Source organism: Buteo buteo, chromosome 2, assembly GCF_964188355.1.
Source record: "Buteo buteo chromosome 2, bButBut1.hap1.1, whole genome shotgun sequence".
NCBI lineage: Eukaryota > Metazoa > Chordata > Aves > Accipitriformes > Accipitridae > Buteo > Buteo buteo.
In genome coordinates this window covers 51,449,626-51,471,391 of record NC_134172.1, presented here as the reverse complement: position 1 = coordinate 51,471,391, position 21,766 = coordinate 51,449,626, and the positions used below count along the sequence as shown (strand labels likewise).

At 39.8% G+C, this 21,766-nt stretch overlaps 1 protein-coding gene across 1 annotated transcript in view; it reads right to left on the bottom strand.

The window, feature by feature from the left end:
• The window catches only part of HECW1 (HECT, C2 and WW domain containing E3 ubiquitin protein ligase 1), a 271,938-nt gene that overhangs the window by 43,860 nt on the left and 206,312 nt on the right, over window positions 1-21,766 (bottom strand). Inside the window, exons 11-17 of the mRNA XM_075054515.1 lie at window positions 20,406-20,556; window positions 15,178-15,308; window positions 12,362-12,483; window positions 9,348-9,533; window positions 8,590-8,724; window positions 2,027-2,132; window positions 1,726-1,822 (exon numbers count right to left, since the gene is read on the bottom strand). Coding sequence (XP_074910616.1) covers window positions 1,726-1,822; window positions 2,027-2,132; window positions 8,590-8,724; window positions 9,348-9,533; window positions 12,362-12,483; window positions 15,178-15,308; window positions 20,406-20,556 — 928 coding nt within the window. The remainder of the gene's footprint in view (window positions 1-1,725; window positions 1,823-2,026; window positions 2,133-8,589; window positions 8,725-9,347; window positions 9,534-12,361; window positions 12,484-15,177; window positions 15,309-20,405; window positions 20,557-21,766) is intronic.

Sequence of the window (21,766 nt, the reverse complement as noted above, 5' to 3'; positions counted from 1 at the left end):
ATAGCTAAGGTCACTGACAGGCAGATTTTTTGTTTAAGGCTACAAGTAATGTAACCACCTTTCATTAACAGAATTTCACATAATACCACTTCCTTTACCTCTGTCAGTTCTATCTGGCAAATAACACTAACATATATTTGATATTAATTGATCACAAAAAGCTTATACAGTACATGTGTAAAATCATGTATTTTGTTGTTTAAATGAATGCTAATAAGGACTAGGAAACATAGGATAGGATCCTATCAGCAGATTAGGGCCATGGAAGATACAGATCTACACCTCAATCTGTCAGTGTGTTTCTAAAGCATTGCAGTGTCTAAGAATATTTATTCTAGTATCACGTCAAAGGATTCTACCTCAAGTCAAGGATGTGCTTTAGTACCTTGCTGGGTGGGGCTGCAATGTATTGCAGAATCAAGCCCTGCAAAAACCGTCATTTGTCTTCCAGGAGTTTGCTTAATACCTGCTGTATGAGCATTAGACGGTAGCTTGGGATCACTCCTGACCTAAGGTATAATCAAAGCAATGACCTGCAGGCGAAGGGCTCAATATCCTGTTACAAATCTCATTACACACTGGCTAAGCTGTCTAGTCCCTATCACTAGTCAATTTTGTTCTCTGCTCGAAAGGAGATAAAAGCATCATCTGTTCCCTGAGAAATGAGAATTCAAATTACAGCTGAGAAAAAAAAAATAGTCTGGAATAATTTGATGGTGAAGATAAAAAATTCTCAGTTACAGAAATGTACGTCTTGAATACTGGGAGCGTTTTTCATTTTGTCTCCCTCATTTTATTTGAATGTATTAATTCTGCCAGGAAGGAAGTCTAATCCTTATACCCAAAGAACTCTTTTTCTGGCCCTCCACAGGTAAACGATGAGTCAGGCTATCAGCAGAAACTGCACTGCAAAAACTTGAAAGTCCTTCCCTTGCTCTTCCTTCCCTCCTTCGCCCGTCAAGCAACTGTGCTTTTTACTGCACAGTACAAACTAAATTCTTAGTCAAACTCTTAGGTGGTGCACACTGGCATTGCTGAGACTGACTAACACCAGCTTAGGTTCTTGGCCAAAACAATTAATATAACCTTTGGAATTAGAATGAGTTTAAATTGTACCAGCTTTTGGTTCTGTTTTTTCTTTCTTTTTTTTTTTTTAAACCTAATAGGAAAGAAATGGGCATAAGAAAAAGAAAGATACAATTTAATTATTTTGGAAAGGACTACCATTAAGTCATAAGTGAGAAAGATTAAAGACAGCAGTACAATCTACTTCATAATGTTCCTATTTCTTTATAAAATCTAGGGTGACTATGTCCATGGCAAGGGTGTAAATCCAATCATGAGGTAAAATCCTCATTCTGCTGAAGTTACTGGGGTTTTGCTGCTGACTTCCATCTAAACACAATTTTAACCCTATCTTCTGAAAAGCAAAGTGATAATTGTAGGTGAAGACAGTGTTTCTGCTACTGAGTAATACTTAGAATGGAAATTACATATGTCGCTATTTGCCCATAGTTATTTTGGTTCTTCTTACTTCCTGGGTGTCTGTGGAAAATAACCATAGTAACTACATAGATTCTGGTGGTCCACATGTACTCTTCAATGGTGACAGTTCCATATGGGGCCCAAGTTCATCTTTGTACTACAGTTACTAGAATTTGTTTTTCCCCACTACAAGAAGTCCTTCCTGGAACTGGGTTTCAGCAGTCTGGAAAAAAGCAGTACCTGAGTGCATGGTTTCTGGCCAAGCTGGGCTGACGCTCCTGCAGCATCTCAAAAATGTTGGGTTGGCGTAGAAATGCAACAATCTTGTCATTGTAAGCTAGAAAAGGAAAAAAACCCCAAAACAGAGGCTTTATTTACCATTGAAGGGGCCTGGTCACGTCACCGTGACTGTGCAGGGGCACACTGATTGCGCTGCTAGTGAGCCACAGCGCAACATGAGGCAGTGCATGTGGCTGATGAGAAGTTCTGAAAAGCATCTTTGTGAGCACTGCTTTGAAAAGAAAAGAGAAACTTGGCTTACCCAGAGGTAATGTCTCGTGATGGTGCTGGTTTCGAATAGCTGTTACGAGACTATTGCCTGGTCTGGCCAACAGAGTAACTCCTCTGTTTCGAGAGACTTCGGAGGCCTACAATATCAGAGGAAAGGCAAAGAATGATCAAAACTGACCATCAGTAGCACATCAGTCAGCAGAACAGTTTCTCATCATTACTTCTGTGATCTTCGGAATGGTCCGTGATGCTGACTGACTGAAGGACAGAAAGCCTGCATGAAAATTACAGCTTTATAACTCAGCCAACTTAAAAAAGGCAGGTAATTCTGTGCTTCAAAATGGAGGGACACCATTATGCACAGCTATCACATCTCTCTGATGCTGCAGTGAAGGCACCAGAATCCAGAAGTAAATGCAAATTAATAAAGGTATTGCGTTTATCTAGGTATATCTAGGTCTCTGGTTCAAGGAAAATAAAATCTCTAATATCATACAGTCTCTTGTTCTAGCATAACTGCAATTACTTCAAGGTTTTTACAGCAATGTTAATCCAGAAAAAGAAAAAACCCACAACGCTGCAACTTGTTCACTTAGCATTGTTGAAGGGAAATTTAATACTGGAAATAACATGAGGAAGGTATATCTATGTAGCTCACAGGACAGAAAAGGGCTATATCATCACAAAAGGGGGTTGCCTAACTTGCATAACCAGAAATAGAAGTTGAATTGTATACATTGAAAAAAGAACATAATCCAAAGAGCTGATAAAAAGAGTAGCAAGAAGGAAATTTATCACTACTACTTAACTGAGGGGCTTAAAGAATGCCACTGTCCTAAACACAGTGTCTAGTGAAGGGAATCTTGTCGGGAAGGCAGATACATTAGAAGGTGAGAAAACAGTTAGGTATGAGGATATTAAAAGCCATACAATGAGGTCTGGCAATCTGTCTTCAGTAAGTCATTACTTGCTGGGTAACTCTTCGGGGACTTGTGCAAGCTGAGGGGAACCCACCTCTGTCTCATATGTGTTCCTCCAGAATATGGCCACGGTGAAGCCAACAGAGGAGCATGGCTACAAAACCAGTGTGAGGACGGCCTGTATCAGGACAAGATGCATTAGGAATTCCAATTGCCATTCTACTGGGCTAATAGCTGCTCCTTTCTCATTGCACAAATTGTAGTACTTGGCAACCACTTCAGGAAGAAATTGCCCCTACTCCAATATTTTAAATGCTTAGCTCTGCATCCAAGCAAATGGTGCCAACCCATTTTCAGTGGTACGGCCAAATGCCAGGTCTTCCAACTGCATATAAATGAAAATTGAGAAGCTAAACGTGACTGGCAAGTTGCCTTTGCAGCACATAAAGCATAAAATGTTTATATGTAACAAGATACCAGTCAACGCACTTGATACGTGTCAATACACAGGTTAAACAATGAAAATTCTTCATGATTCTAATTAAACATACTGTAATTGAAAACACAAAACTTCTGTGAAAGTACATGGTGAATGTTTTGCTCCATCATTCAATTATGATTTCACTTGCACCCATTTTATATTGGTATGCATCTGCTGACTACAAGAGAGTCATCCCACTGTCAGGGAGAACAGTCAAGCCCACAGTATTTAATGGACTGATGTGCTAACCTTGGTCCAACCCTTCTCACCTTTAAAAACAGGAAGAACTTTCAAGCTGGTCATACGCAATTCACTTAGTCCCCCTGTGCTGTGCTAAATCTTCTGCCTTTGTCTCTTCCTCATACCCCCATGGGTCAACCGACACTGCAAGTTCAGCTCAGGCTTAGGCAGCTTTCACCCTGTGACCCAGGCATCCACCCTGCCAGGCACCATGTGGCCTTTATGGCATTCACTCTATGCTACGGAAGAAGGAGGAAGCTTAGGTGCAAGAGGTGCCCTATAATCCATTGCCACTCTGGGCATGAAGGCCTTCTGGGAAGAGCTCTTTCTTGGGCTGTCTGTGGGCAGCATAGTCAAGATCACACACTGGCCTGCGATCGGCTGTATTAGCGAGGATGTGTGGGATGGTGCTAAGGCACTGTGTTGTGCTCAGCTTCTCCATTTCCAGGGAGCTCTGGAAATCAGGTGAGGATGCCTCTTCCTCAGCTCCTTGTAGAACAGACTTGCATGGGAGTGCGGATGGTGGATGAGCCTGTTTTTAAGGGTGGTCCCTGACTTATCCTTGACAAAGACAAATCCTACACTCTTGTTGCTACACATAGATTTACTGACCAGAAGATAGGAATGGGAAAGGGAGGAGTAACAGGAGCTAAACACCCGTCTCCCACAAAAATTAGCACCAGCTGGTATATGCTTGTCACTTGGGAACTGCATGGTACTTCTGCCCAGCCTGGGGCTGGATCCTTCCCTTGCTCATGTCATCCAATTTTTTAATTTTTTTTTTCTTTTGGCTAGCTTTCCAGTGCTGCTGAGTTGTGTGCCTGAACATATTTCTCCTGAAGCAAGAACTCTGAAAGGAAATGTGTCTACAGCCTGTGAAGAGAAACCTTCACTCCTCCCTTCCTTTCTTCCCAATTCTGGTTTAACAGCTGAAGTCATCTAGGTTGTAAGAATCCAGTTCTGTATGCACCTTAACATAATAAATTGCACGCTCTGTGGTGCTGTACTTCTCTTCATCACTATCATTAGGCATCACTAATGCTGTGTTTGGATCATGGTCTTTACACCTTCACACCTCTGAACAATTTTTCGCTGGCAACACAACAGGAAAATTCCCAGCCATCTAATTAACTTCCATTTTGCTAACATTCCTCTTTCCAATCTTTTAGCTAATATAGTACAATTGATTGCTTCAATTCAGTGTTTAATCACAATCGCCTTGTCTACTTTGACTTTCTAATTGAATCATTTAATTTAGATTAGTACATTATTCTCTAATTTAAAAAAAAAAAAAAAAGCAAGAGTGACCCCTCCAGTGATTTAGTGACCTGGTTCATCTAGTGCAGGGTAATCTGACAGATTTATGGCAGGGTTTAACAGCTTTGCAATTGATACTGGGATGTTGCAACCAGAGTGGAGAGTCCAAACTATCACAGGAGCCTTTCAGTCATATAATACACTTTCCTGGGTTTTATATCACTGCTGGATTTGAGCGGCTCCTGCCTGTTTGAATCTTCCTACTTGCTTGTTGCGGTTTGAGTCAGTAAGGAGATTTATAAACTGCTATATTCCAGTATCTCCTCTGCTTTTCTTGCTAACCAGAAACTCTTGCCTCTCCATTATGGATGCCTGCTTCTTTCTTCTTTTTGTCTTTAAAATCTCTACCCTGTAATCATACATGTTGATTTCCACTGCAGACGGAAAGTCCCTTAGAGGGAATGGAAAGTGCTTCTGACTTGTTCTGTTTATAGCAGCGGTAGAAGGAAATGAAGCACTTGGTGCTCTATGTTCTTTTAGTAACTGATGGCCAGTACAGCTACCTGAACTTTTCTTTCAAAAATCAGGTAACCAACAGTAGCATCGACCACCTTTTTCCAGTAAAAAATTGATATCCTTGAAGAAATGCTTACTAAAGAATCTGTAGCATTTTTGTCAAATTTATATATAATACCATTTAATACCAAGAATCTACTCAGGTGGACATCAACATTTTTTACAGAGGTCCTTCATTTAGGAGAATACTTCTAACATGAAGAAAAGCATAAATATTACAGATTATTTTATGAAGTGAATGCTTTCTTTCTTGGAAGAGGGAAATGGAGTACTATTATATGCACAGATAATTTTTTTAAACGCACAGCCCTACGTATAGAGATTAAGGGAAAAAGGGGAGTTTTAACCTCTGCTTGGCCTGTTAATAGTTGGGGTGGGCCCTGAAGTACTTGGAAGCAATGGCCAGCCTTCCATAGAAGCTGTGAAATTACTATTTCTATTCTCTACTGAGAATGAATTTTAAATGTCATAAAGCAAAGAAAACTACCATATTTGAGAAAGCATATTTTTATGTTCCAATTTCACAAGGCAGTTTTAAAAGTACATTTGAAATACTAAAAATCAATTCTTTATTAGTATTGCAAGGTATTCTGTTCAACACCACAGATTATTAGGCAGGAATCAAGGCCACATTTTGATGAGCCAAAGGGATTTAGAAGACTCATGGAAGGGAGGGCAGGAGATCACTATTTTTACTTCAACACCACAGCCTGTTCACTGCACTGCCCCTGGCCAGGGAGCTTGGAAACTTGTTGGTGAGTAAGACAAAACTGGCTTTTGCACTATGTTTTGGCCTGAAAGTATGAAGAAATGGAGACCAAATGCTCACGTAATCATTAGTCCCTATGGTTAACTATTCTCACTGAGTTTCAACCCTGCCTTATTTTGATTGAATTGGTTTGGCTTTTACTGCCAAAACTTAGCTCTTGTAATGCTTGTCCTTTCCTAGATTAAACAGATCTTATTAATTTTCTAAGAATTCCAGACACTACATTTGCTTTTTTGTCCGCTGTTGAGTACTGAGATCACAATGTTTTAGAACCATAATAATTTCTTTACGGTGACTCAGCTAAGAGCCATTGGTGAGCGTGTGAAGCTGGGGTATTTCTTTCTTCCCCACTCTGTGCTCATCTGCCTATGATTTTTGCCTGCTCTTTCCTCAACTGATCACTCAGTATCACAGAAGTCCCTGGGAAGTCCACATGACACACTGGCAACTCGTTTTGGCACTTTGGCAGGATGTTGGGTGTGTGCACCGAGGCAGGGGGTAGAGTTTTTCCTCTCATTACCCTGGCTCTTTTCTATACCCTCTCTGGCACTCAAAAGCAATCATGACTGAATCTGGACTGTTCTGCTCTCCCTCGGGCTCCTTTGACATCTGTACATGATGTTCAAAACTGGTGGTTGTCTTTCTTGGTCCTTCATACTGTCCTGGTGACAGATTCCAGAGGCCATACCACCTGCTCAGCAAAGAAACCAGCTGGACTGCGGACAGCTGACACACGGCTGGGACAAAGCCCCAAGTGTGTCCCTACAGACATGATTTATAGGACAAAAGCACATCCAAATATACTTGGGAGAAATGGCATGGAACATGTGGCTCTTAATAAATGGGCTGAGTTGCAAAGGGTTGAATCTTTTCCTTGTAAATGGTGGGCTTTTAGGCACGGATCCAAAGTCCTTGGAAACCAATGGGAGTCCTTCCAGTGGAGCAGCAGATACTTCCAGAGGGAAAGCTACTGACTATGACAAGGGTGCAGAAGCACTGTGGGACCCGGGCCACCAAGACTGTGAGAGGAAGGTGCCAGCACTGATGGCTCCTGAGACAGAAGGCCCCGTTTCGTTGCCTGTTCACGCCAAATCAGTGGCCTCAATGAACAGTTTACAATTTCCGCAGAGAATCATTACTCAAAAGTATTCAACGCTTCTCACTCCCTTCCCGGGACTTGATATTTTAGGTTTATTGCAAATTGTTCTTTGCCAGCCTTGCCAGCACTTGCAAAACCAAGTGTAGTTTTTGGGCTAGGTCATCCGAGTTGCTCAGTGGTCTTTCTGCCCCTGACATGGTGAACTTGTAAGCAAGCCCCAGGCAAGCATGGGCCCAAATATGAATCATCATGCAGATGACTTTCACATTCATGTCAAGAATTCAGTCACAATAGCAACACTAAACTGCAGGCTGTTGGCAGAGGGAAGTTGCTAAATTGGTGGGAAGATATGATTGAAACAGATCCATTGATACACTCCCATTTTCAGAAAATATGTTGCCATATTCACCCAAGATGGGGAAAACCTACCCAAGCTACTCATGCCTGGTCTGCCTTTGGTCCTGAAGTACTGACCTCACACCCTAGTTAGCTCCTGCTTCCAACCCCATTCGGCAGTGGGAGGTGTTTGGACTAGTCCTGATGCAATAAATTTTAATGTTAGTTTCACAAACATTTCTCCGGATGGTTTTCTGGAAGAGGAAGATCCTTTGGCCATAATTAATCTTTACTCCTATTCAGCTTCAATCTTTACAAATCTTCAACTGTATGGATTTGCTGTATGAAGAATATGATTGTTGGTACTTTTTCCTCCTTAAATCCACAATGCAAACCCAGGATTTATGCTTCTATCAATCCTGCCCATGGCCCTCAGTGATAAAAATCATCCCCATGAAACATAGGAAAGATGTTTAGTGTGACTGAAATCTAGGAAAGCAAACCTCAACATACATTACTACACTACTGCTAGGGAGTATATCTTTTCAGAGCACAGTGTCACAGTGGGGAATGAAGAAACATATGAGGCTGCTAAAATATCAGGCTATAAAAATAATGAATTACTTCGACTTCACTAAAGCAAGACTAGGATGTCAAATATGGATTCTTCTTTTAAAATCTATTTTGTCAACATTTTACTTATTTATTATCTTATTCTGAGAATGGTCAAAATACAAACCTTCATTACCAGCAAGCTCTGAGATAAACCTTTCAGAAAGAAAAAAATCCCTTGTTTCCTTTGGAAGATAAAAATCCACAAGATAGTCTGTTTAAATGCATTTCAAAGATAAGAAGTGCTTTTAATTCTACAGAAGATTTCTGTCAAAAGTAACTGTATTGATACTAGCACAGTTACCTCTCCAGCGCTGTAGCTACGAAGTCGCTGAAGATGTTGCCTGTGAGTCAGGTGATTAGGGAGACGACCATTCTGCAGTGGGATCCTGGGATCTATGAAAGTGGTAGCACGGCTGTTGTGGTCAACGAAGAAAGACTGAAACACACAGGAACAATGTTTTTTTGAAAGAAGACTGCCAACAATGTGATGATATTGTGAGATCATAAAGTGAAAACCACTGGCAACTGTGTGTCAGAAATACCCTGTTTAGGTATAGTCCGTGGAAGGTATCTGCAAATGACAGGACTTTCTTAGCCGAAGCCAGAATAGCTCTTGGAAAATACCTGAAGCTACACAGGTCAAAATCACATGTAACAGCCATGAATTTGGCAAGACAGAAGAGAATAAAATAACTGGGGAACACTGCTTTAGCCTATTTGGTGGTTCCAGAGGTCACTGAGCAAAGCTTCACTGGAGGGAGAGACACTAAGCCAAATTTTGCAGTCACAACAGATCTAACCTCTGGCTTAAACTTTTTTGTTAGTCCAATGCTGCCTTGGCTGTGGTGCGATATTCCACAGAAAGCTAAAGAGTCACCACTATGCTTTGAAACATTTGTTCTTGAAGCTTTTTTCTGCTTCTAAAATAACTCTGCTTGCTGCTTTTGTTGTTTAAACCAAGCTTTCACCAGCTTTGAGTCAAGAAGGAAGGACCCTTTAGTAATCATGTAGCCTGATGTGCTGTGTTAAACAAGTGATTAGTTTTGTTGGTACTCTTACCTTGCCCTGCTGGTCAGTTTTTATCTCCCAGCCACGAGGAAGCTCCAGTCGGGTATCAGCAAACATGTTGATAAAATTTACCAGGTCTCTGTTGTGCTGATAGCGCTCAAAATTACGAGCGTCTCTACGGATCTTCAGAATCATATGCTTCAAGCAGGTACTGTTAGTGAAGACTCGATAGGCACTCTATGAGATGGAAAACAGAAGTGAGGAAAACAAGTTCTGATGTCAGAACAACATATTTGGTTATGTCATGGGACATACGCCCAAAGAACTGAAACATTCTTGTAGAGTCAAGAATAATTTCCATCTCATTGTTTTGATTTGAATGACTACTTTACATGAACACCTAGAATTAAGAAATACAATCTGGAAAGTGAAACATCCCACACATTATGCACAGTTAGCTTGTGTATAAACTGCCTTTCTAATGCACTCCAAAAAGATGGTCAGTTAAAACACCACACACTCAAGACGCATGTAGCTGTGCCTATTTCATTGCTTTCATTAGTCAACAGAAATACTGCTTGTGTGACTGGATGATGCCAGAGATGCAAAGACAGCTGTGAACATGTATTTATGCTAGAATTCAAATCAAGATGCACATGATAGGATTCGTAAACCTAAAAGGACTGCAGTGCAGATGTCTACATCTAAGCTTCCTACCTTATTTTTGGTCACTTTATAGCCACAGGACAGAAACAGACACTTTCAGTTGTCTATTTTTGGAAGATAGGAATCGTTTCCTGGAACTGAATATTTGTTTCTGCAATAACTACAAAGCACGTCAGATGGAGACGTTGTCCTGAGTCAGATGAACACCACCCCTCAGGCAGCTAGTTGTATCTCACAATGGGCATTAAATACACCTCTTAGAGGAACATGCCCTGATGCAGTTCTGAGTGAGTTAGTGCTGATCTGGTTGCAGGATAGGGGCCAAAGTGAACTATATTAGTTGCCACAGTGTATTCAATGATAGAGTAACACAAAATACGCTCATGGTGACAACACTTTTTCTCCTCCACAGGCTACTCTTGGGATCTTTTACTTCAGGGAAAAAGCTCCTCAAGACAGGGTAGGAAACTCTACAAAAAGCTGCAACCCTTCTAAGCATTTCACTAGAGAGAAAATGAGTGCATTGGTTCTGCTGGTCAGCCCAAAGGATTTAAGTACTTGCATCTCCAGTGAAGTGAGCCTCAGCGTGTGCACCTGTAATCTGTCCAGAGAATCCGACCCAACAGCTTTGAATTCTCAATTTCTGTGTACTTTTCATGCATTTTAACCACTATAATGTAATAAACCATTTACAAGTATTATCTTTATTTTGTAAGGATTTATCATGGTAGTAGCGCTGAGAAGAGAATACTCCCTGCAGCACAGGGTCCCTAATTGTGGCAAGGGCTGGTAAATGCTACGAAATCACAGAGATATGATCTCTGCCCTGAAGATATGACCTGGTTATAAACCAGAAAAGCTCAATGGTCACAAATTGCTAAGATCCCAGCCTATTCCATCACAGAAGTTGTATTATGATCTAATGTGTGATCAATGACTGTCTAAGTATCTCTTAGCTGCACTAGGGAAACAAAAAATATAATGCAGTTTTATCCCTCCACGGAAATAAAATATCTGAAAAATGAGAGCCTTTCCCATTTAATTCTAACTGCTGGATAATATTTTCCAATCCCAACTTCACTGGCATAATTAATAGCTTGAAATTTTAATAGCGGCTTGTGGTCAAAATATTACAACCATGTTAAACCAAAAGTTATGTGGGCCATTATTTCTGTACAAGTCGAATCTGTACAGCCATTTGACAGATGTTTCAATAGATTATTCTGGCTCTCATATTAAAGACAACTTTATAAGCTCAAACTGAAGGCCTCTCTTGGTTTTTTTTATTTCAGTGAGAAATAAAATTGGGATCCAGTCTCTTGTGAGCTGTTCCTTACACCACCATGGAATCAGTTGCTTATTTTGCAAACATGCGATGCCGAATGAAAATGATACTACCCCCAGCTATAAATCACCATGTGTCACCCTGTCAACAGAAGAAATCATGTGCACTCCATGACCTAGTTCAGGTAATGTCAGATGAGTTAATATATCCCTTCCTCTGCAGGATTTCATGGGCAATATTGTCTGGCAGATGATTGGAGATGGAGAGCTGGCTTCAATCTGCAAAGCACCACAGCCAAAACCTGATGTCTGTAGTCAGCTAAAGACTGGTGCTGAGGCAACTCCTCAAGTGTTTTAATTTCTTTTCCTTTTAAAAAGAAAGGTCATCCCTACCCAGAAATGGATGACTTTCCAAATATTCAGAAGTCATGTGCAGATGCCTAGCTGAACTACATTCAAGATATGGAAAACTAGGACTGCATCTCCTTGTGAGATTTCCCTATCTGCTTCCTCCTGGTTGACATATCATTACATTTTTTCCACTCCACATCAGATTTGCAAGAAAACATGCAGATTTATTGCATTAATGGAAAAAAAAATGTTATTTGAATTTTTAAAATTCATTTTCATTCTTGTTTTTTCCAAAATAGCTACTCTGACTCAAGTCAGTATTTCTTTCACTGCATTATGCCCACCTGCTTCTTGGGAGTGCAAACTACATGAGTTTATAATTTTTTCCCTCTATTTCCCTGAGACTTAGTGGTACCTGAGTAAGATTTCTCAGGAACATCGCTCGAAAGGCAACAATCTCACTCCCTGCAGCAAGCGACAAGAGAATCAACCAAGCCAAAACCAAGGGTTACTGTTTATTCTGGAAGGGTAACATTAATGACCTTCTCTGTACCAAGGAATTCCCTGTGTGAGGCAGAATCCCAGCAAGAGTATCCTTGGAGCAGCCTGGCTGTACTGTCCCCAACCTGGTCTAGTGTTCAGAAAGGACAACTGAACTCTGAGCCATGCAATTCAAATTCACTATGCATTCTCCCTGAAGGCCTGGGGCGTAGAGTTTGGATTCAGAAATCAGTAGTGTGAGAGAGCAAATCATAATTACTCACATAGTTTGCATGCAGCACAGTGAAGAACTCAGGATTGGTGATGAACTTCACAGCTGGAGACTGCAGCAACAAGGTGATTTTTTGAGAATTCACAGGAGAAAGGGAGCCTTCCCTCCTAATCTCTGGACACAAAAAAAAGCAGGAAAATCTTATTAACATAGTGGCAAGCACAGTCTATTATTTAACCTTTAATGAATGGCTGCAAAAGTGACAGTATAAAAAAGTCACCATCCTGTCGAATGCGCCTACTTTCTTTGTGTTTCCAAGACAAACCTGCTGGCAAACTGGTAGATGTTCTCCTCATGGTTAGTGGTGCAGTGCTTACAGTAGCCAGGCAGGAGCTGGATGATTTTCTGTACTGTATGTTATAAAACTCTGTGTCATATCTACTGATGTCTCTAATTATCAATGTGACCACAACAGTTTCTGCCAGCTCATGGTTTGGTTCAATACTGTCACCCAAGGTCCTGACTGGTTCCCTCCACTGCTGATTTTAGAGAGATCTCATTTTCCAATCCAGCCTGAGGGGTTCACTAGCAGAAAGTATTTGGTAGGCAAGACTGGGTAAAGGAAGCCTGCAGCTCAGTCACTCACATCTATGTTGGTGCTGCAAAGCGTTGCCTTTTACTTGTAATTAAATTATTTTTGGCAAGTCCATGGTTTTGGGGACTTGTATGGTAAAGAAAACAAAAACAGACACAAAGGGATTCTTTTTAATCTGTATCAATTCATGAAGCACAGGAGCAGAACCAAGCATTTGAGAATGTAACGCTCTAGAGGTGGGAACTCCTTGACCTTCTGCAGCCACCAGAAAACTGCTTCCTGCCATGGCATTATGGCTTGAGTGTGCAGTTCTGGCGTTTTCAAACATAAGCCAACTTTTATATGCAGTCCAAGGAAATTGGATGCAGATGTCATCAACAGAATAAATATAGATTCCCATTTTTTTCTTATCAGTTATCTTTTTTTTTTCTTCCTGCTAGACACATCATATTATTTTATCCACTTAAAACTGCAGACTGGATCCAGTGCTGGAGTTAAATCGATTTATACTGGCTTAGAATCTGGATTAATGTGTCTAAATTGTATTCCTTCTGACATTTTTCATTTAAATTAAAAGCCAAATAGCAAATGTATCATACTGCAGCTTTTTCTTATTCTAGTGTGGTTTACATCACTCTTGATCTTTTAATTCCTGATATTTTATATACTATTGACTTTTTCTCCTAAAAGCAAAGCAATTATCTATAGCAAAACCCATTTCCTAATCACTTAAGATGACATATATCATACTCATCAGCTCTTCCGGGTTAAAACAAAAAAGCGAATGTGATATAATAAACTGACCTAAATACTTACTGGTAGCAATTCCTATTAAATAATTGTTTTATTATGTAGGCTATGATAGTAAATGATTATACATATTACAAGTAATGACTACATTACTTATAATTTAAATAACAGTAATACAATGGGTACCTCAATTCCATTTCAGCTGCTAACAGAGAGGACAGGGTTCTCCCTAGAAGATCTAGTGTAGGTAAAAGGCTCCCATAAATTGCAATACAAAGGATTGCAAGGAAGCTTTGAATATCAAACATTAAACAGTCTTGGTCAAAATTGATTTTCAAGCTAAAAACACCTAATGGATCAGGAAAACAAAGATGCAAAATTGAGTATTTTTCCAAACTTTATTTTTTAACAAGTTCACTATTTCTCTATGTAGTTCTTCCTATTCAACATGGAACATTAAGAAAATTCAAGCAGACACTGTGTTGGTTCTTTCCCTTTGCCAATGCTATTTACAGAGGGATGGCAAAAGGATGGCAAGAAGTCAGATTTACTTCCAGCAGACAACACAGAACACGCTTTAGGTGGAGGTGAGAACGATCCAAAGGAAGAGAACTGGCTGTTCATTTTGGTGGTGCAAGTTCTCAGACAAAGCAGATAGTTATTTTTGCATGCCTACAAGTTGCATAGTGGGCACTAGTCTGATTGCTGGTGTTCCTCACCTGAAACAAACACTTAGGCTATGGTTTCACAAATGTTTTAAGAAAATATGACTACCACCAAAAAGAGTAGTAGAGTCCCCTGCCATCCCATCCTGGCCTGGGTACACATTCTCCTCTTCTCCTTTGTAGTGATACTTATTCTTGTCTGGTCATCTAATGAGCCAGGTGAAAGAACCAATTTGGCTGTAAACAACATTAAGTACAAGAAACAAGGTTCTTTTTCAGGCAGATCAGTTCTCTGCTCTGGTACGGGTTCCTGTCACATAAGTTAGTGATGAACAAAAAGAGAGCTGTGCCTTCTTCAGTGGCAGCCCACACTTACATCAGCTTATAGTTATCACAAAATTGCAGCTTTAGAAACACAAGTATTTCATACTCAATGCCAGGGCCACTGCAGGTGTGACCACATGGGCAAACGTGGCAGTGCAGAAGCTGTGCCCAGAGAGAATGAACTGCAATGTCCCAAGCTAAAAATCACACTGCAGCAAAAATAAGACAGCGCTGGTTTTGCAACTACTAAGGTGAATAAAAAACAGATGCCTTTTCCATTTTTATTTCAAATAGCCCTTTACTAAAGTAAAAAATGCTTTGTCTGTCTTAGTAGTTGTTAAAAAAAGAACTGAGGTCCTTTGTATCCAGCTTTGTACCTGTAGCTTCAAGTCTAAGCCTCTTTTCTTCTAATTATTTTTTTGTAACCCGGTATTATAAAGTTCCAGTCTCCCATGGAAATGCAGATTTCCCCAGAATTGAATGCCATCACTGAATGGCACTGAACATGCCACTCAATAGCTTTTTTCCCCATACCTGAGCTTGGCTGGGAAGGCTCTGCCTCAGAGTCACTTCCTCCTCCAGTGGGAACTCTCTCCAACCTGTTGTTTACCACAGCATCGTCTTCAGTCCGCTCTGTTGCAATAGTTCGCTGGATATTTTGGTATCTGCATACATTCAGAGAAAGGAACAACATGCTTTAGTTAACAGAAGAGCTTTTCTGGTGCTTTCTACCTTAACAATTAGCACTGTTTTTGAACGATTCCAATACTTCTATCTTCAGCATATGACAGAGCAAGAGCACGCTCAACTCTTCTCCTTCAACTGATGCAGCTACTCACACTTGGGCCAACCATTACCCTGCAAATAATGGCATTTTGCACTGACTAACAAATAGCTACAGAGGATGCAAAGCAAGGAATACTCAAAGGTCAAATTTAGAGAGGTATTTAGTCTACAGGTTGCTACTAGGCTTCCCTTGAAAACATCTGGATGTCCAGAACCTAAAACTACTGGTGGATCATGGTTCCCCCTTCCATTTAGTTTTATGGTAGCATAACCAATGAAGTAAGGGTCAATCCTGTGATGCACCAAGTACCCTTCAGTCTTTCTTACTACAATATTGGATGCACATGCTCAACCCTAAAAAGGTAAAGGCTATTAAGAGTGTTCACAAAATGTTCATTATGATACTGCATGGCCTGCAGTTGGGAACACTTCCATTTTGGTAGGCAATATGGAATGTAAACTAGTAGGTAGAACCTCAAAGAGCTACAATCTAGTTGATATGACAGCCACAGAAAAGTAGAATAGGATGTAATACATGAGCTGAGTAAGTGAACAGTGTGAGGATGCAAGTGTTATGTCCATTTTTGGAAATCAGTGGGATTGGGCATTTAGCTTGGGTAGTGACTAGTTGCAGAACAAGGAAGAGGAAACAATATAGAGATAAGCAAACAACAGTGAAGAGGATGACAGAAGAAAATTGTGAATAAAAACCTACAAATGTCTTAAAAACCCTATAATGTCATTTCCATACTAACCGTGGAACTAATTGCCACATTAGTTGATGTCAACAGACACCATGGTCTCACGGATGAGCCCAATCCTAAATACTTTACCAGATTGGGAACAAAGTGTATATACCTGGCTGTGGGGATAACCTGGAGTGTTTCGAATTCGCACTACACAAAACAAATTCTAGTTAACTTGTTCACTCACACAGATGAGTAAGATGAGAGATCAAGATTTCTTTGGTTCTACTGGCAAGCTATGAATATAAGTCTTATGGATCGAATAAGAAAATATATTTTATAGACAGAGAAAAAGGAAAGAAAAAGAAAACATAAAGAAAGAAGCAGAAAGAGAAGGAAAAGGAAAGAAGGAAAATAGGCTCTCATAATTATTTTAATTAGCTTTTACTCCACCCCAATATTTTTAATCCTTATTTCTGAATTGCATTTCCATATGTATATAAAACAGGATGGCTTTACTGCTTGCATTTAATCTGGTCCAGCATTGTTTGTCTCTCATTTTCCTGACTGACCCTCTTTTTTCTTTCCTCAGCTCAATTTCTGACTTACAAATTTTACTTACTTTCTCTCCCTTTATTTGTTAATGCACACTTTATTCCAAATTAGAAGTTAGTCAGGAGTTAGTTCCTCAAAGTGACACAGGATCATTAAAGACAAGCAGTTAGGATTTGGCTTTTATGTCTCTCAACAGACATCATCTCCAGTAGCTCACTGCAACCCAATCTTGGGCTGAGGAGCTGGAGACAATTAAGAAAAATAATTAAAGTTTTAATAGATTTATGCTAAACTTTCACAGTACTATGTGTGTCCCCCCAGTACCCAAAGTCATTTGAAGCTACATTTAGTGTATACTTTGACAGTTTAAGTAAACATCCATCTATACAAGGAAATTCTGATAGCAGGTTTTGCAACAGCATGAATGTACTGCAGTTTTAAACCCTCTGTTTTAGACCTACATTTTACATTTTTATTCACATGACTGCAGGCAATTGAATGAAGTTTCCATTCCAGTACTGGAGGAGTTTTACAACACTCACATGCAACAGAAAGGGGCGGGGGGAAAGAAGTTCATAATCAAGGGATATAAGCACACATATAAAAAACCCTTGTAGCTTCAATTTAATTAGATGGTAGAAAATCCCTACTGGCAAACCTTACAGAGTAAAACTAGCTGTATGCCAACAAAAGGCTATACTTTTATTTTGGGTCTCAACACTATAAAATCATCTTATACAAACACCAGAAAATGCCAAAGCAATTGGAGAAAACATTGAAAGTGCAAAAGCTATGGGAATGCCTCTAGAAATTTCAGTCTCTTTCAAAGTGATTTGTCAAAGGAACAGAGGTTTAGAAATACCACACTGTGGCTGTCTTAATTATCACGGTTATAATTTCTTACGTTACTTATTACCTTTTATATTAGTGCAAAGACAAATGTAGATACACATATGCTGCAAAGCATCTTTCCAAAAGAGTTTCAACAACAAGGGCTATTATCTGCTTTGCTAACAAGTAGGGAAGACAGATAGTGCTGTAGAAAATGAGCAAAAGTCTTTAAAGTAAGAAGTATGGATGTGTCTGGAGTGTGCCCAACACCTGGATTCCAGTTTTGCATTCCCTGTATCCTCAAGTGGCTAGTACAGCTAATGGGAAGCTTGGAGCACAGAAGGAAAGCAGGACTAGGCTCAATCACAGCTACGGGTTTTTTTTCAAGCTGAATTTCCAAAGCTTTGTGGTTTTGGCTGGGCTGGAAATACCAAGCTTCCTTGTAATATTTTGGTCTTTCCATTCCCTTCCACAAATGAAACCAGGAAGCTGAAAAGTGAGTAGATTGGTTTAGAAAGAAAAGTCGCCAAGTTTTTCAAACTGCTAAGTGATTTTGAGTCCAGATTTTGTTTAAGGCTAGAGCAAAAGTTCAGGCTGCTGCTACTTCTATCAGCAAGGTCTATCTTTGCTATTGCCTCACCTAAAATGATTCTCAGGTGTGTTTGCTGAAGAACGTTTCAAATAATGAAGTTTGAAATACAACAAAACAGTATTTCTAAAATGAGTGCTTAAAGCAAAGCCTGATCCTCCACAGTGCTGATAATAACCACTTACAAAAAGTCATTTTCCTCACAATCCTGAAATCTGGAGACATGCAATATTTGAAATTAGCTTTAGGACAACAATTATAACAGCCAGGTTGAAAATAAAGGAATGACTTGCCACTAGGCAAATGCTCAGAGATTCAATATGAATCTCTTTTACTAGAATCTTAAGAAATGTTCCCAAACTTGGGAACAATAGTACACCTCCATGTTCAACTTCTCAGATCGATAGAGCTCTTTGGCAGAGAGTAGAGAATCATCAGCTTTTTTCCTCTGTCCCAAGAAGCCATGACAGTTCATGTTTAATAAGTTGCAAAGTGCTTAGTCTCCAGTGGGACTTGGGTAAGGAGAGATATGCCACCACTGAAACCCCTCTATACTTCTCACTTTGTAATTGGATATGTGAATGCTAAAAATAGAGAGATTCAAAGAATGTCAGTCCTATTACTGTCAATTCCCAACCCCAAGCAGTGATAATCAAGTCATAACCAAGAAAGCCAGGCAGCTTACATGAAAACATTGAATAATAAAATTTGAAGCAAGGAGGTCACTAAGACAATGCCTACCCTTCAGCTTCTGCTGACATAGCTGATTTAATGATTAACCTGCATTAACTAACAGAATGGTAAATTCCTACGCAGACTCTCACGAGCACTTATTCCTTTCTTGATTGTGCTGCATTTACATGAGTTCAACCTCAAAAAAAAAAAAAAGCCAATGTATGTCCACAACAGACCTTTCTGCTTTCTGTGGCAGATAACTTGCTTAAGTGGCAGCCAAATAGTCTGAGCTTTGCATGGCCCAAACGCCTCTTAAAGACAAATGCAAAATGGCAAGGTGTCATGTAAATCCCTTGAAAGAATCTACGTTAAACATTCACTTTCTTTAGGGTTTTTTTTTAATATTAACATGGTAGCTTGACACATTCTGAGGAAAGCTATAATGAAAACAAATACTCAGCAGGTTCTTTCACTTCTGCAAGACATAACACGTTATGAAATGCTATCCAAAATAATGAATTTTGGCAAAAAAAAAGGAGAAATTCTTCAAAAGCATGTTGATGGTGTCAACTTAAGTTGCAAAACAGGCACTTTAAGAAGGCTGGTTTGCTCTCCACGAGTGATGTTAACTTTCTAGTTGTCATCATTCAGCGCCCAGTTCTCCTTACTCCCAAACTATTCTGCACTCTGAAAAGAGTACTTTGAAACTCTGCATCATTCTCTCTGCTGCAGACCTTTCTCTTAGCACAGAAAAAAAGATGAAAAAACTTTTGTGGCATTTTACATGCTATAATTAAAATATAATTTCAGTTTTGCTTGTCTTTTTCTAGAAACCATATCATTACAGTAGGCAGGGAATTAAAAAAACCCTTTCCTGAAGTAAAAAAGGAAGATTTTTGACCAACTGTTTATTTTTTCTCTTTCCTCTTAAATTCAGTCTGAAAAGCAAGCATGAGAAGGAAATGATAAACAAATCTATGTGTGGACTAGTCAAACAAAGGGAAAATATGCACCATGTTAAGAGATATCTTAGCCAGCTCAGAATGAACTGACAGATTTACAGGGCCCAATGCAACACTAAGCAGATCCGTCTACGTCTAGAAATGCATACAGTCCTATTAGAGCAGTGCTCTGCCCTGGAAAAGGAGGCAGACCATTCAACGGGCCTAATTAGCTTGATTAGAAATGCCACACTGATATGGCAACACTATTTCAATAACAGTCAGCGCGGAAACCTCTGCAACATAGCACTAGATGACAACCCATAGATACCGCTCTGAGAGTTAAATAGCAAAAGTGACTCCATCTTTTGGAAAACACTCCCTCTTCTTCTGGGAGTCATTTCAAAAAAGTTTTCCAAAAGCCTCTTCTTGCTGTTTGAAACGTTTTGCAATATCTTTCACTCAACAGCACTTCTCACATGGGCAAGTTTGGGTACTGGACACCCACAGCAGGCACAGCAGCAGGCTGAAAGAGATCAGCAGTGGAACAGGAATGTGTACATTGGACTTGGACAAGGAGGAAAGACAAATCCTTAGGGAGCCAATATGATGCACTGGGGAAGGAAGCAAGCAAGCTACTGGGGCAGTGTGGAAAAAGGGGAGTGCAGATCTCAAGGGAATACAGGTACAAATGCTCACCGACGGTTCAGCTGCTCCATTTGCTGGATGGAGCCAGACCTGTGGATCCCATCTGGCGTTGCTGCAGCTGTGGGGCGCTGCCATGTGGTGGTTCGGTTGACATGATCAACGTAGAATACCCTCCCGTGGCTGTCTATCCGAGCTTCCCAATCTAGGGTTGGAAAAAAAAGGAAGGGGTGATGCTGTAAGTGTGATGCCTTCCAGAAAACCTAAATGCGGGAGATACATATACACACACATACATATACACAGACAGCCTATATACACACAAGAGACACTATATATATAGTCAACATGTGTGCAATACATATTATGTGTATATATTCAAAGTATACATTCAAATGTGTATATATACTATGTGCTTGTCTATATATATGTATATGCAGTATATGCATATACATAAACATTTCACACACAGCACATAGGTAGCCTATGGAATTCACTACCATAGACTATGAAAAACAAGTGGCATAGTGGCTACATTATTTAAAGGGCTGGATAATTTTACTGTTAGTAATCCTAGTTGGCTGGATTCATTGCAGGTTGGGGTAGCCACAGAGGGTAGACCCTTAGCAGAAAAGGATTAAATCTGAGCTAATATGGCAAATCCCATGTTTTCTTTTTTGTTATGTTTCAGAACAAACATGTTTCATTTCTCTCTTTTTTATAAAGTGGCTTCAAAGGATACCATATAGCAATTAAAGGCTCCCCTGAAAACTGATCACAGCCTGGTTGGACATATCCTTAGAAATCTCTCTAAATAGATGAGTATCATAAATCTATTGCTCTGATGAATCCCAACTGGACTGAAAATTTGCAGCATAATATCAAGCCTTCCATCATTGTTGTTTCCTACTAATGTTTATGTTGTCCCATGATTGAAAACTGGAAGTTACTTGGTATATGATGGCTTGTGGAAAATGGTAATGTTGATAAAAAAAGTGTTTGGAACAGGAGAAATTCAGAAGTGAGATAGCTAGCAAAGCCACACACCAAATTGGTGGGAATGTATGGAGTAGTGATGTAAATTAGACTTGCTAGCTTCACATTCCTACGTGATTCACAGCTGATGACACATCTATATAAATACATGCACATACTTTCTACACACGTTTATATAAAAACCTCACTTACATTCACACACAAATGCACATATGGTGATTACCTTTGGGGGCAAACAGTTCCTCTTATGCCCATATTCTTACTATGATACCCTCCTCCCTGATGAGTCCACTCCTTCTTCTATGGTTTTCTATGATCAAATTCAGGATCAGCTGAATTTCACACTTTATGTATTTTATCTCCTACTCTGCAAGAGTAAGGCTGAAGTTGTACCTCTCCCTGCTGTATCTGGAAACGTA